The following is a 16,224-nucleotide window of genomic DNA, read 5'->3' on the forward strand; positions in this document are numbered from 1 at the left end:
GCCCTATTCCCTATATAATCCTCTACTTTAGACCAGGGCCCTATTCCATATATAATACTCAACTTTAGACCAGGGCCCTATTCCCTATATAATACTCTACTTTAGACCAGGGCCCTATTCCCTATATAATACTCTACTTTAGACCAGGGCCCTATTCCCTATATAATACTCTACTTTAGAGCAGGGCAATATTCCCTATATAATACTCTACTGTAGACCAGGGCCCTATTCCCTATATTATACTCTACTGTACACCAGGGCCCTATTCCCTATATAATCCTCTACTTTAGACCAGGGCCCTATTCCCTATATAATACTCTACTGTAGACCAGGGCCCTATTCCCTATATAATACTCTACTGTAAACCAGGGCCCTATTCCCTATATAATCCTCTAATTTAGACCAGGGCCCTATTCCCGATATAATACTCTACTCTAGACCAGGGCCATATTCCCTATGTCATACTCTATAGTAGACCAGGGCCATATTCCATATATAATCCTCTACTTTAGACCAGGGCCCTATTCCATATATAATACTCAACTTTAGACCAGGGCCCTATTCCCTATATAATACTCTACTTTAGACCAGGGCCCTATTCCCTATATAATACTCTACTGTAGACCAGGGCCATATTCCCTATATAATACTCTACTTTAGACCAGGGCAATATTCCCTATGTTATACTCTACTGTACACCAGGGCCCTATTCCCTATATAATACTCTACTTAAGACCAGAGCCCTATTCCCTATATAATACTCTACTTTAGGCCAGGGCCCTATTCCCTATATAATCCTCTACTTTAGAACAGGGCCCTATTCCATATATAATACTCAACTTTAGACCAGGGCCCTATTCCCTATATAATACTCTACTTTAGACCAGGGCCCTATTCCCTATATAATACTCTACTGTAGACCAGGGCCCTATTCCCTATATAATACTCTACTGTAGAACAGGGCCCTATTCCCTATATAATACTCTACTTTAGACGAGGGCCCTATTCCCTATATAATACTCTACTTTAGACCAGGGCCATATTCCCTATATAATACTCTACTTTAGACCAGGGCCATATTCCCTATATAATACTCTACTTTAGACCAGGGCCCTATTCCCTATATAATACTCTACTGTAGACCAGGGCCCTATTCCCTATATTATACTCTACTGTACACCAGGGCCCTATTCCCTATATAATCCTCTACTTTAGACCAGGGCCCTATTCCCTATATAATACTCTACTGTAGACCAGGGCCCTTTCCCTATATAATACTCTACTTTAGACCAGGGCCCTATTCCCTATATTACACTCTACTGTAGACCAGGGCCCTATTCCCTATATAATACTCTACTGTAAACCAGGGCCCTATTCCCTATATAATCCTCTAATTTAGACCAGGGCCCTATTCCCGATATAATACTCTACTCTAGACCAGGGCCATATTCCCTATGTCATACTCTATAGTAGACCAGGGCCATATTCCATATATAATCCTCTACTTTAGACCAGGGCCCTATTCCATATATAATACTCAACTTTAGACCAGGGCCCTATTCCCTATATAATACTCTACTTTAGACCAGGGCCATATTCCCTATATAATACTCTACTTTAGACCAGGGCCCTATTCCCTATATAATCCTCTACTGTAGACCAGGGCCCTATTCTCTATATAATACTCTACTTTAGACCAGGGCCTTATCCCTATTCCCTATATAATACTCTACTGTAGAACAGGGACCTATTCCCTATATAATACTCTACTTTAGGCCAGGGCCCTATTCCCTATATAATCCTCTACTGTAGACCAGGGCCATATTCCCTATATAATACTCTACTGTAAACCAGGGCAATATTCCCTATGTTATACTCTACTGTACACCAGGGCCCTATTCCCTATATAATACTCTACTTTAGACCAGGGCCCTATTCCCTATATAATCCTCTACTTTAGACCAGGGCCATATTCCCTATATAATACTCTACTTTAGACCAGGGCCCTATTCCCTATATAATCCTCTACTGTAGACCAGGGCCCTATTCCCTATATAATACTCTACTTTAGACCAGGGCCTTATCCCTATTCCCTATATAATACTCTACTGTAGACCAGGGCCATATTCCCTATATAATACTCTACTTTAGACCAGGGCCCTATTCCCTATATAATACTCTACTGTAGACCAGGGCCCTATTCCCTATATAATACTCTACTTTAGACCAGGGCCCTATTCCCTATATTACACTCTACTGTAGACCAGGGCCCTATTCCCTATATAATACTCTACTGTAGAACAGGGACCTATTCCCTATATAATACTCTACTTTAGGCCAGGGCCCTATTCCCTATATAATCCTCTACTGTAGACCAGGGCCATATTCCCTATATAATACTCTACTGTAAACCAGGGCCCTATTCCCTATATAATCCTCTAATTTAGACCAGGGCCATATTCCCTATATAATACTCTACTCTAGACCAGGGCCATATTCCCTATGTTATACTCTACTGTACACCAGGGCCCTATTCCCTATGTAATACTCTACTTAAGACCAGAGCCCTATTCCCTATATAATACTCTACTTTAGGCCAGGGCCCTATTCCCTATATAATCCTCTACTTTAGACCAGGGCCCTATTCCATATATAATACTCAACTTTAGACCAGGGCCCAATTCCCTATATAATACTCTACTGTAGACCAGGGCACTATTCCCTATATTACACTCTACTGTAGACCAGGGCTCTATTCCCTATATAATACTCTACTTTAGACCAGGGCCATATTCCCTATATAATCCTCTAATTTAGACCAGGGCCCTATTCCCTATATAATACTCTACTTTAGACCAGGGCCATATTCCCTATGTTATGCTCTACTGTAGACCAGGGCCCTATTACCTATATAATACTCTACTTTAGACCAGGGCCCTATTCCCTATATAATACTCTACTGTAGACCAGGGCCATATTCCCTATATAATACTATACTGTAGACCAGGGCCATATTCCCTATATAATACTCTACTGTAGACCAGGGCCCTATTCCCTATATAATACTATACTGTAGACCAGGGCCCTATTCCCTATATAATCCTCTACTTTAGACCAGGGCCCAATTCCTTATATAATACTCTACTTTAGACCAGGGACCTATTCCCTATATAATACTCAACTTTAGACCAGGGCCCTATTCCCTATATAATACTCTACTTAAGACCAGAGCCCTATTCCCTATATAATACTCTACTGTAGAACAGGGACCTATTCCCTATATAATACTCTACTTTAGGCCAGGGCCCTATTCCCTATATAATCCTCTACTGTAGACCAGGGCCATATTCCCTATATAATACTCTACTGTAAACCAGGGCAATATTCCCTATGTTATACTCTACTGTACACCAGGGCCCTATTCCCTATATAATACTCTACTTTAGACCAGGGCCCTATTCCCTATATAATCCTCTACTTTAGACCAGGGCCATATTCCCTATATAATACTCTACTTTAGACCAGGGCCCTATTCCCTATATAATCCTCTACTGTAGACCAGGGCCCTATTCCCTATATAATACTCTACTTTAGACCAGGGCCTTATCCCTATTCCCTATATAATACTCTACTGTAGACCAGGGCCATATTCCCTATATAATACTCTACTTTAGACCAGGGCCCTATTCCCTATATAATACTCTACTGTAGACCAGGGCCCTATTCCCTATATAATACTCTACTTTAGACCAGGGCCCTATTCCCTATATTACACTCTACTGTAGACCAGGGCCCTATTCCCTATATAATACTCTACTGTAGACCAGGGCCATATTCCCTATATAATACTCTACTTTAGGCCAGGGCCCTATTCCCTATATAATCCTCTACTGTAGACCAGGGCCCTATTCCCTATATAATACTCTACTGTAGACCAGGGCCATATTCCCTATATAATCCTCTAATTTAGACCAGGGCCCTATTCCCTATATAATACTCTACTTTAGACCAGGGCCATATTCCCTATATAATACTCTACTGTAGACCATGGCCATATTCCCTATATAATACTCTACTTTAGACCAGGGCAATATTCCCTATGTTATACTCTACTGTACACCAGGGCCCTATTCCCTATGTAATACTCTACTTAAGACCAGAGCCCTATTCCCTATATAATACTCTACTTTAGGCCAGGGCCCTATTCCCTATATAATCCTCTACTTTAGACCAGGGCCCTATTCCATATATAATACTCAACTTTAGACCAGGGCCCAATTCCCTATATAATACTCTACTGTAGACCAGGGCACTATTCCCTATATTACACTCTACTGTAGACCAGGGCCCTATTCCCTATATAATACTCTACTTTAGACCAGGGCCATATTCCCTATATAATCCTCTAATTTAGACCAGGGCCCTATTCCCTATATAATACTCTACTTTAGACCAGGGCCATATTCCCTATGTTATACTCTACTGTAGACTAGGGCCCTATTCCCTATATAATACTCTACTTTAGACCAGGGCCCTATTCCCTATATAATACTCTACTGTAGACCAGGGCCATATTCCCTATATAATACTATACTTTAGACCAGGGCCCTATTCCCTATATAATACTCTACTGTAGACCAGGGCCCTATTCCCTATATAATACTATACTGTAGACCAGGGCCCTATTCCCTATATAATACTCTACTTTAGACCAGGGCCCAATTCCTTATATAATACTCTACTTTAGACCAGGGCCCTATTCCCTATATAATACTCTACTTTAGACCAGGGCCCTATTCCCTATATAATACTCTACTTAAGACCAGGGCCCTATTCCCTATATAATACTCTACTTTAGGCCAGGGCCCTATTCCCTATATAATCCTCTACTTTAGACCAGGGCCCTATTCCATATATAATACTCAACTTTAGACCAGGGCCCTATTCCCTATATAATACTCTACTTTAGACCAGGGCCCTATTCCCTATATAATACTCTACTTTAGACCAGGGCCCAATTCCCTATATAATACTCTACTGTAGACCAGGGCACTATTCCCTATATTACACTCTACTGTAGACCAGGGCTCTATTCCCTATATAATACTCTACTTTAGACCAGGGCCATATTCCCTATATAATCCTCTAATTTAGACCAGGGCCCTATTCCCTATATAATACTCTACTTTAGACCAGGGCCATATTCCCTATGTTATGCTCTACTGTAGACCAGGGCCCTATTACCTATATAATACTCTACTTTAGACCAGGGCCCTATTCCCTATATAATACTCTACTGTAGACCAGGGCCATATTCCCTATATAATACTATACTGTAGACCAGGGCCATATTCCCTATATAATACTCTACTGTAGACCAGGGCCCTATTCCCTATATAATACTATAATGTAGACCAGGGCCCCATTCCCTATATAATAATCTACTTTAGACCAGGGCCCTATTCCCTATATAATCATCTACTTTAGACCAGGGCCCCATTCCCTATATAATCATCTACTTTAGACAAGGGCCCAATTCCTTATATAATACTCTACTTTAGACCAGAGCCCTATTCCCTATATAATCCTCTACTTTAGACCAGGGCCCAATTCCTTATATAATACTATACTTTAGAACAGAGCCCTATTCCCTATATAATCCTCTACTTTAGACCAGGGCTCTATTCCCTATATAATCCTCTACTTTAGACCAGGGCCCTATTCCATATATAATACTCTACTTTAGACCTGGGCCCTATTCCCTATATAATACTCTACTGTAGAACAGGGCCCTATTCCCCTTTATAATACTCTACTTTAGACCAGGGCCCTATTCCCTATATAATACTCTACTGTAGACCAGGGCCATATTCCCTATATAATACTCTACTTTAGACCAGGGCCCTATTCCCTATATAATACTCTACTTTAGACCAGAGCCCTGACAGACAGACAGACAGTGTGTTATAACAGAGTGATATCACTAGGTGGCAAGGTGAGTCTCTTCTCCCAGACAGACAGACAGACAGACAGACAGACAGACAGACAGACAGACAGACAGTGTGTTATAACAGAGTGATCTCACTAGGTGGCAGGGTGAGTCTCTTCTCCCTGACAGACAGACAGACAGACAGTGTGTTATAACAGAGTGATCTCACTAGGTGACAAGGTGAGTCTATTCTCCCTGACAGACAGACAGACAGACAGACAGTGTGTTATAACAGAGTGATCTCACTAGGTGGCAAGGTGAGTCTCTTCTCCCAGACAGACAGACAGACAGACAGTGTGTTATAACCGCAGGACCCATAACTTCACCTAACAACAACATAGACCTACTGTAGTACCCATAACTTCACCTAACAACAACATAGACCTACTGTAGGACCCATAACTTCACCTAACAATAACATAGACCTACTGTAGGACCCATAACTTCACCTAACAACATAGACCTACTGTAGGACCCATAACTTCACCTAACAACATAGACCTACTGTAGGACCCATAACTTCACCTAACAACAACATAGACCTACTGTAGGACCCATAACTTCACCTAACAATAACATAGACCTACTGTAGGACCCATAACTTCACCTAACAATAACATAGACCTACTGTAGGACCCATAACTTCACCTAACAATAACATAGACCTACTGTAGGACCCATAACTTCACCTAACAATAACAGAGACCTACTGTAGGACCCATAACTTCACCTAACAATAACAGACCTACTGTAGAACCCATAACTTCACCTAACAACAACACAGACCTACTGTAGGACCCATAACTTCACCTAACAATAACAGACCTACTGTAGAACCCATAACTTCACCTAACAACAACACAGACCTACTGTAGAACCCATAACTTCACCTAACAACAACATAGACCTACTGTAGGACCCATAACTTCACCTAACAACAACATAGACCTACTGTAGGACCCATAACTTCACCTAACAACAACATAGACCTATGACTATAAATAATTTAATATTTACAGGTGAAACAACTAAAATGTATTTTTCATGACATTTCATAACCTGATCACCAGATAATTTTGTGAATAATCCCAATTGACTACTCTGTAATTTGATGTCATTCTAAATGTCCCGAATAACGGAAAATAGCTCTGTGTGTTGTACAATAGCCCATCCATCAAGGAACAGTTCTCTCTCTACACATGAGCTAAGTATCTCCGTGTCCAAACAGACTAACGAGATCCTACTGTAAATCAAGCAGACAATAACACAATATAAACATCAATTTGTTAGGGATGTTGGATCCAACGTGGAGCACGGCATAACTGTCTTTACCAGAGTAATGAATGAAGAAGCACTTTGGTTGTTGTTGCATGTCGTGATGTTTGTCATGTGACTGGCACTGGCAGAAAATGATTTCCTGGATCAGCTATTGATAGTTGAACATGTGACTGTTACTAAATTGCTACAGTATTAAGAAGTATGTGTAATTATTGAACCAGTTATATGCATATCATATTTTCTGGGCCTGAGTAGCAGGCAGTTTAATTTGGGGTTTTCATCCAAAATTCCAAACGCTGCCCCCTACCCTAGAGAAGTTAAGCTTGAGACCTTGGGTCTCGACCCCGCCCTGTGCAACTGGGTCCTGGACTTTCTGACCGGCTGCCCCCAGGTGGCGAAGGTAGTTAACAATATCGTCACCCCGTTGATCCTCAACACTGGGGTCTCCCACAAGGGTGCGTTCTGAGCCCTCTCCTGTACTCCCTGTTCACCCACGACTGTGTGGCCATGCACCCATCCAACTCAATCATCAAGTTGGCAGACAACGCTACAGTGGTCGGCTTGAATACCAACAACGACGAGACGACCTACATTGAGGAGGTGAGGGCAATCGGAGTGTGGTGTCAGGAAAATAAGCTCTCACTCAACATCAACAAAACAAAGGAGCTGATCGTGGACTTCAGGAAACTGCAGAGGGAGCACCCCCCATTAACATTGACGGGTCAGTAGTGGAGAAGGTGGAACGTTTTTAGTTCCTCGGCGTACACATCACAGACAAACTGAAATGGTCCACCCACACAGACAGTGTGGTGAAGAAGGCGCAACAGCGACTCTTCAACCTCAGGAGGCTGAAGAAATTTGTCTTGTCACCGAACACACTCACAAACTTTTACAGACGCACAATCGAGAGCATCCTGTCGGGCTGTATCACCGCCTGGTATGGCAACTGCACCGCCCTCAACCGCAAGACCCTCCAGAGGGTGGTCCGGTCTGCACAACGCATCACCAGGGCAAACTACCTGCCCTCCGGGACACCTACACCACTCGATGTCACAGGAAGGCCAAAAAAGATCATCAAGGACAACAACCACCCGAGCCACTGCCTGTTCACACCGCTATCATCCAGAAGGCGAGGCCAGTACAGTTGTATCAAAGCTGGGACCGAGAGATTGAAAAACAGCTTCTATCTCAAGGCCATCAGACTGTTAAATAGCCATCACTAACATAGAGAGGCTGCTGCCAACATACTGTCTCAATCTCTGACCACTTTAATAAATGGACCTAATAAAAGGTATCACTAGTCACTTTAAATAACGCAACTTTATTAATGTTCACATATCCTACATTACCCTCATATGTATATACAGTATTCTATACCATCTACTGCATCTGCCAATGACGCACGGCCATCGCTCATCCATGTATTTATATGTACATATTCTTATTCATCCCTTACATTTGTGTGTATAAGGTAGTTGTTGTGAATTTGTTAGATTACTTGTTAGATATTACTGCATTGTCGGAACTAGAAGCACAAGCATTTCGCTACAGTCGCATTAACATCCACTAACCATGTGTATGTGACCAATAACATCTGCTAACCATGTGTATGAGACCATTAACACCCGCTAACCATGTGTATGTGACCATTAACATCCGCTAACCATGTGTATGTGACCATTAACATCCGCTAACCATGTGTATGTGACCATTAACATCCGCTAACCATGTGTATGTGACCATTAACATCCGCTAACCATGTGTATGTGACCATTAACATCCGCTAACCATGTGTATGTGACCATTAACATCCGCTAACCATGTGTATGCGACCATTAACATCCGCTAACCATGTGTATGTGACCAATAACATCTGCTAACCATGTGTATGTGACCAATAACATCTGCTAACCATGTGTATGTCACCAATAACATCTGCTAACCATGTGTATGTCACCAATAACATTAACATCTGCTAACCATGTGTATGTGACCAATAACATCTGCTAACCATGTGTATGTGACCATTAACATTAACATCTGCTAACCATGTGTATGTGACCATTAACATCCGCTAACCATGTGTATGAGACCATTAACATCCGCTAACCATGTGTATGTGACCATTAACATTAACATCTGCTAACCATGTGTATGTGACCATTAACATCCGCTAACCATGTGTATGAGACCATTAACATCCGCTAACCATGTGTATGAGACCATTAACATCCGCTAACCATGTGTATGTGACCATTAACTTCTTGCAACTATAGGGGGTGCTGTTTCGCATTAGCATAATTTGCTCTACAGATTAAACTGCCTAGTACTCAATTCTTGCTCGTACAATATGCATATTATTATTATTATTGGATAGAAAACACTCTCTAGTTTCTATAGCCGTTGGAATTTTGTCTCAGTGAAACAGAACTCAATCTACAGCACTTTTCATGATAGGGAGTCAGATTTCAGACATCTTGGCCCCTGATCTGGAGTCAGTTTAAATGTCCGTGTAAATGCTATGGAGAAACAGACACTTCTTACGTCTTCCCCTGGATGTCAGTACGTGATGACGCTTTGAATGGAGTCGATTGCGCAATCAGTGCCTCTATAAATCACCAAATACCGGAAGTAGCGTTCTTTTGGACTCTGCGCTCAACGCAAGAAGGACATCTGACTGGCCTTTTTCCAAGCCTTGGTTTAGCCAGTAATATAGCGCCGGTCATGTTTTAACTCGTAATAGGTGTTAAAAACATCATACGGTAGTTAATTTAAACCGTTTTATAGCAATTTATATCCGTTTAGTGCGATTTTGAGGCATTGCTTTGTAATACACTTTGAAGAGCCGGGCACGTTTCGGGGTCCCGGTCGTACGTTAGTGGGCATTTCGACGGACAAGTGGACATCTTTCGACCAAAAGAAGATTAGACCCAAGAAAGGATTCATTGCCCAAGATTCTGATGGGAGAACAGCTCATAGTAAGAACAGTTCATGATAAATCGTGTTTTTGTCGAAAAATGTTAAACGCTTATGCCGCCATTTTGTTTGCTATAGCTTCGCTTGGCGCAACCTGTATTGAAAAGTAAGGATAGTTTAAAAAATGTAATTCCGCGATTGTATTAAGAATTAAATTGTCTATCAATCGCTGTCCACCCTGTATTTTTTAGTCAAGTTTATGAGTATTTATGTATAAGACTAGATCACTGTCTAATATGGCGCACGACATTTTCTGACCAGCTGGGCTACTTTTGTCATTGTCTAACCATGATTTTGGTGGCTAAATATGCACATTTTCAAACAAACTCTATATGTATGTTGTAATATGATGTTTACAGGAGTGTCATCGGAAGAATTCTGAGAAGGTTAGTGAAAAAATTAATATATTTTGGCGATGATAACGATATCGCTCTCTTTGGCTTGAATCAGTGCTCGGGTAACGTTTGCATATGTGGTATGCTAATATAACGATTTATTGTGTTTTCGCCATAAAATACTTAGAAAATCTGAAATGTTGTCTGAATTCACAAGATCTGTGTCTTTCCATTGCTATGTGCTGTGTATTTTTAAGAAATGTTTTATGATGAGTAAATTGGTAATACAAGTTGCTCTCTGTAGTAATTCTAGTCGCTTTGGTGAGATTTGTGATGGTGGCTGCAATGGCAAACTATGATTTATACCTGAAATATGCACATTTTTCTAACAAAACCTATCCTATACCATAAATATGTTATCAGACTGTCATCTGATGAGGTTTTTTCTTGGTTAGTGGCTATCAATATCTTAGTTTAGCCGAATTGGTGAGAGCTACTGGTGGAGAGAAAATGGTGGACAAAGAAAAATGGTGTCTTTTGCTAACGTGTTTAGCTAATAGATTTACATATTGTGTCTTCCCTGTAAAACATTTAAAAAATCTGAAATGGTGGCTTTATTCACAAGATCTGTATCTTTCATTAGGTGTCTTGGACTTGTGATTTAATGATATTTAGATGCTACTATTTAATTGTGACGCTATGCTAGCGATGCTAATCAGTGTGGGGGGGGGGGGGTGCTCCCGGATCCGGGGTTGACGCTCGTGAAAGGTTAACATCCGCTAACCATGTGTATGTGACCATTAACATCCGCTAACCATGTGTATGTGACCATTAACATCCGCTAACCATGTGTATGTGACCATTAACATCCGCTAACCATGTGTATGTGACCAATAACATCCGCTAACCATGTGTATGTGACCAATAACATCCGCTAACCATGTCTATGTGACAATTAACATCCGCTAACCATGTGTATGTGACCATTAACATCCGCTAACCATGTGTATGTGACCATTAACATCCGCTAACCATGTGTATGTGACCATTAACATCCGCTGACCATGTGTATGTGACCATTAACATCCGCTAACCATGTGTATGTGACCAATAACATCCGCTAACCATGTGTATGTGACCAATAACATCCGCTAACCATGTGTATGTGACCATTAACATCCGCTAACCATGTGTATGTGACCATTAACATCCGCTAACCATGTGTATGTGACCATTAACATCCGCTAACCATGTGTATGTGACCAATAACATCCGCTAACCATGTGTATGTGACCAATAACATCTGCTAACCATGTGTATGTGACCAATAACATCCGCTAACCATGTGTATGTGACCAATAACATCCGCTAACCATGTGTATGTGACCATTAACATCCGCTAACCATGTGCATGTGACCATTAACATCCGCTAACCATGTGTATGTGACCATTAACATCCGCTAACCATGTGCATGTGACCATTAACATCCGCTAACCATGTGCATGTGACCATTAACATCCGCTAACCATGTGTATGTGACCATTAACATCCGCTAACCATGTGTATGTGACCATTAACATCCGCTAACCATGTGTATGTGACCATTAACATCCGCTAACCATGTGTATTTGACCATTAACATCCGCTAACCATGTGTATGTGACCAATAACATCCGCTAACCATGTGTATGTGACCATTAACATCCGCTAACCATGTGTATGTGACTATTAACATCCGCTAACCATGTGTATGTGACCATTAACATCCGCTAACCATGTGTATGTGACCATTAACATCCGCTAACCATGTGTATGTGACCATTAACATTTGATTTGACCCCGCAAGATGTGTCAGGTTTGTCAATTTATTAATTGTCTTTTGGTTGAAACCCTCCTGTCAATGTTGAGTAAGGACGCACACCTGATTACGCATATAGAGGTAGGACTAGTCTCCCTGATTACGCATATAGAGGTAGGACTAGTCTACCTGGTTACGCATATAGAAGTAGGACTAGTCTACCTGGTTACACATATAGAAGTAGGACTAGTCTACCTGGTTACACATATAGAAGTAGGACTAGTCTACCTGGTTACACATATAGAAGTAGGACTAGTCTACCTGGTTACACATATAGAAGTAGGACTAGTCTACCTGGTTACACATATAGAAGTAGGACTAGTCTACCTGGTTACACATATAGAAGTAGGACTAGTCTACCTGGTTACACATATAGAAGTAGGACTAGTCTACCTGGTTACACATATAGAAGTAGGACTAGTCTACCTGGTTACACATATAGAAGTAGGACTAGTCTACCTGGTTACACATATAGAGTAGGACTAGTCTACCTGGTTACACATATAGAAGTAGGACTAGTCTACCTGGTTACACATATAGAAGTAGACCTAGTCTACCTGGTTACACATATAGAGTAGGACTAGTCTACCTGGTTACACATATAGAAGTAAGACTAGTCTACCTGTCCTGAGCACTAATGTAGATCTATAAATGTGCCCATTTGGGGATGTCTGACAGTATTTCTGATTGTCTTAACGCTGCACCACTAATGAGTTGTGGAGCTTCTCAAAGCACATTTTTTTCTCACCTCAAACAGCAAGTAAACAAAGTCTAATCAAAATCAATTGCAAATGAGAATAACTCCTCAAAATATTTCCAGCTCTTGCCCTTTCGATAACCACTCGGCACAAAAGGGAAAAACGTAATGTGCTGATCCAGTGGAAATGTCAAAACACCTGATTACTTCTTATCACTTTCACAAATAGCCTACAGCTGTGTCGGTCGAGAACTCACAGGCACGGGAAACTGAGGGCCCAGAATATTTTATACAATGTTTCAAGTTCGTTATGGACAGGCCATGTGATTTATAGGACAGTTATTTGCAATGTTTTTATTTGTTGGCTATATGTAGGCTATTTTTTACATAGGTGGCAATGGCAATAAAAGTTACTTTTAGATTTGTATAATTTTCATTTAGATAGAATGTAGATTAATCACAGAATGATTGAGATACTATTATAAATGAAATGAAACTGTTCCAGTAAAATGAACATATGAAAATCATAACTGTCACCAGATCAGTAGAAATGGTAAGATAGATTTGCACTCCAAATGTAGGTTGCCGACTGCTTGTGTAGCCGATTACCAGCAACGTCAGAATGTATGAAGGCCAGCAGGAGGAGGTGGTTCAGGAAGAGTTTCTTCTCTTCTGGTTGGGCGTTATTGATGTAATGGCATGGAAATAAATGCTGAATATTATACAATGACTTATAAACAGCTCTAACAATTTGACCCTACAGGAAATCTACACTGGCAATTCTAGAATATACTATATAGCCTCGAAACCTGGTTAAACTATCATTATGACATCATGGATGAATTCTAGAATACACTATATATATATCCTAGAAACCTGGTTAAACTATAATTATGACATCATGGATGAATTCTAGAATATACAAAATAGCCTAGAAACCTGGTTACACTATCATTATGACATCATGCATGGGCAGTCCTTGTATTCATAGTGTAGTGAATTCAGGGGGTAGCCCTGAGCTGGACTCAAACCTGGGTCCAGCGACTGTCAAGCCAACACCTTATAACTGTTACACCAAGATGTCTGAACTTCTTGACGAGGTCGCTAGGTGTTGGATTACGGTTGATACAATAGCTTTCTCTATGAATTTGAGAGTGGTTACATTTCTCCAGCCCCCATCCCTCAGCTGTTTACCAAAACAAGTCTCTGGGCAGCCATTTTGTTGCTGTTTAAATACTAGGTTGTCCCTTTAAAAGAGCCACACAAGAATCAATCAACCAATAACAAAGCTGTAATTCCACCACTGTTTTGCTAATAAGATGATGGATGGGGGTGGAGAAATGTAACTACTTTCAAATTCATAGACAGACCTATGGATGAAAGGACTGACCATCCATGATATCAACATTATAGTTTTAACCATGTTGAGGCGATACAGTGTTGATTTACATTGTTTCTATACATTGGAGTACAAACAATCTTATTAGGGGTTCTGATGGGGTACAACAGATGAACTAAGCTCATGAGGCATGTGTTATATTCTTCAAGAATCAATGGCTAGAAATAAATAGTTTAAAAGTCAAAATATGGATGTAGCAATTGCAGATTTCCCCTTTACCACCATACATCCTTCCAGTCGTCTGCTGCCAATGACTGGAACGAATTTCAAAAATCGCTGAAGCTGGAGACTTATATTTCCCTTACCAACTTTAAACATCAGCTATCTGAGCAGCTAACCGATCGCTGCAGCTGTACATAGTCCATCTGTAAATAGCCCACCCAATCTACCTACCTCATCCCCAAACTGTTTTTATTTACTTTTCTGCTCTTTTGCACACCAGTATCTCTACTTGCACATCATCATCTGCTCATTTATCACTCCAGTGTTAATCTGCTAAATTGTAATTCTTCGCTACTATGGCCTATTTATTGCCTACCTCCTCATGCCTTTTGCACACACTATATATAGACTTTCTTTTTTTCTACTGTCATTGACTTGCTTATTGTGTTATTGGCTTGTTTATTGTATGTTATTCCATGTGTAACTCTGTGTTGTTGTCTGTGTCACACTGCTTTGCTTTATCTTGGCCAGGTCGCAGTTGTAAATGAGAACGTGTTCTCAACTGGCCTACCTGGTTAAACTATCATTATGACATCATGGCCTACCTGGTTAAACTATCATTATGACATCATGGCCTACCTGGTTAAACTATCATTATGACATCATGGCCACCTGGTTAAACTATCATTATGACATCATGGCCACCTGGTTAAACTATCATTATGACATCATGGTCACCTGGTTAAACTATCATTATGACATCATGGTCACCTGGTTAAACTATCATTATGACATCATAGCCACCTGGTTAAATAAAGGTGAAATAAAAAAAATTAAACATCAGTTCAACAACTGCAGAGTTTGTGTCTCTGTTTTTAAGACAGTACTTACTAGTGTTAATCAGGGAACGGTCTCTCAAAACCATATTATGGCTAAGTTCATCCTTAGAACCATTGGATGCCTTAAGATGCGTTTGGGAAACCGGGCCTAGATATCCAGTTTCCTCCTCCTCCTTTTTCGATGTGACAGTCATCTCCCCCTCCTCCTCTTTCACCCCAAAAGCTGCATCCTCCTCTTCTTTTACTGTAAAATCCTCTTCCTCTTTGAACGCGTCTTCCTCTTCTTTCACTGAAACGTCTTTCTCTTCTTGTTTAACTGCAACAGCCTCACCCTCTAATTCTTGTTTAACTGTAACAGCCTCGCCCTCTAATTCTTGTTTTACTGTGACATCCTCCTCTTCCTCCTCCTCTTTCACCAGAGCTCCTTTCTCCGTCCAGCAGTCCTCCTCTTCATTAACAAGAGAGTAGCTTAGTGACCTCATGGTTGGAGATGTTAGCTAGCTAGGCTAATGCTAACTTAACCAGCCCGCTAGATGAATAAAAACAATACCGTAAATATGAAAATTATGAAATTAAAAGGGATAACTAACTAGACGTCAGAAGTGGGTTTAAAACACAGTGGCTAATATACACTAAAGCGTCTAAAGCTCTTTGTTGGTTCGTCTATTTTGTCTAGCAAGCTACCGAGG

The 16,224-nt window shown here is 40.8% G+C and overlaps 1 protein-coding gene across 1 annotated transcript in view; it reads right to left on the minus strand.

Moving 5' to 3' along the window:
- LOC139549643 (zinc finger protein 180-like) overlaps positions 1 to 16,224 on the minus strand; it is a 167,296-nt gene extending 151,072 nt beyond the window's left edge. The window contains exon 1 of the mRNA XM_071360315.1: positions 15,588 to 16,224. Coding sequence (XP_071216416.1) covers positions 15,588 to 16,017 — 430 coding nt within the window. The 5' untranslated portion in view covers positions 16,018 to 16,224. The remainder of the gene's footprint in view (positions 1 to 15,587) is intronic.

The sequence above is a fragment of the Salvelinus alpinus genome, chromosome 2 (genome assembly GCF_045679555.1).
Source record: "Salvelinus alpinus chromosome 2, SLU_Salpinus.1, whole genome shotgun sequence".
Lineage (NCBI taxonomy): Eukaryota > Metazoa > Chordata > Actinopteri > Salmoniformes > Salmonidae > Salvelinus > Salvelinus alpinus.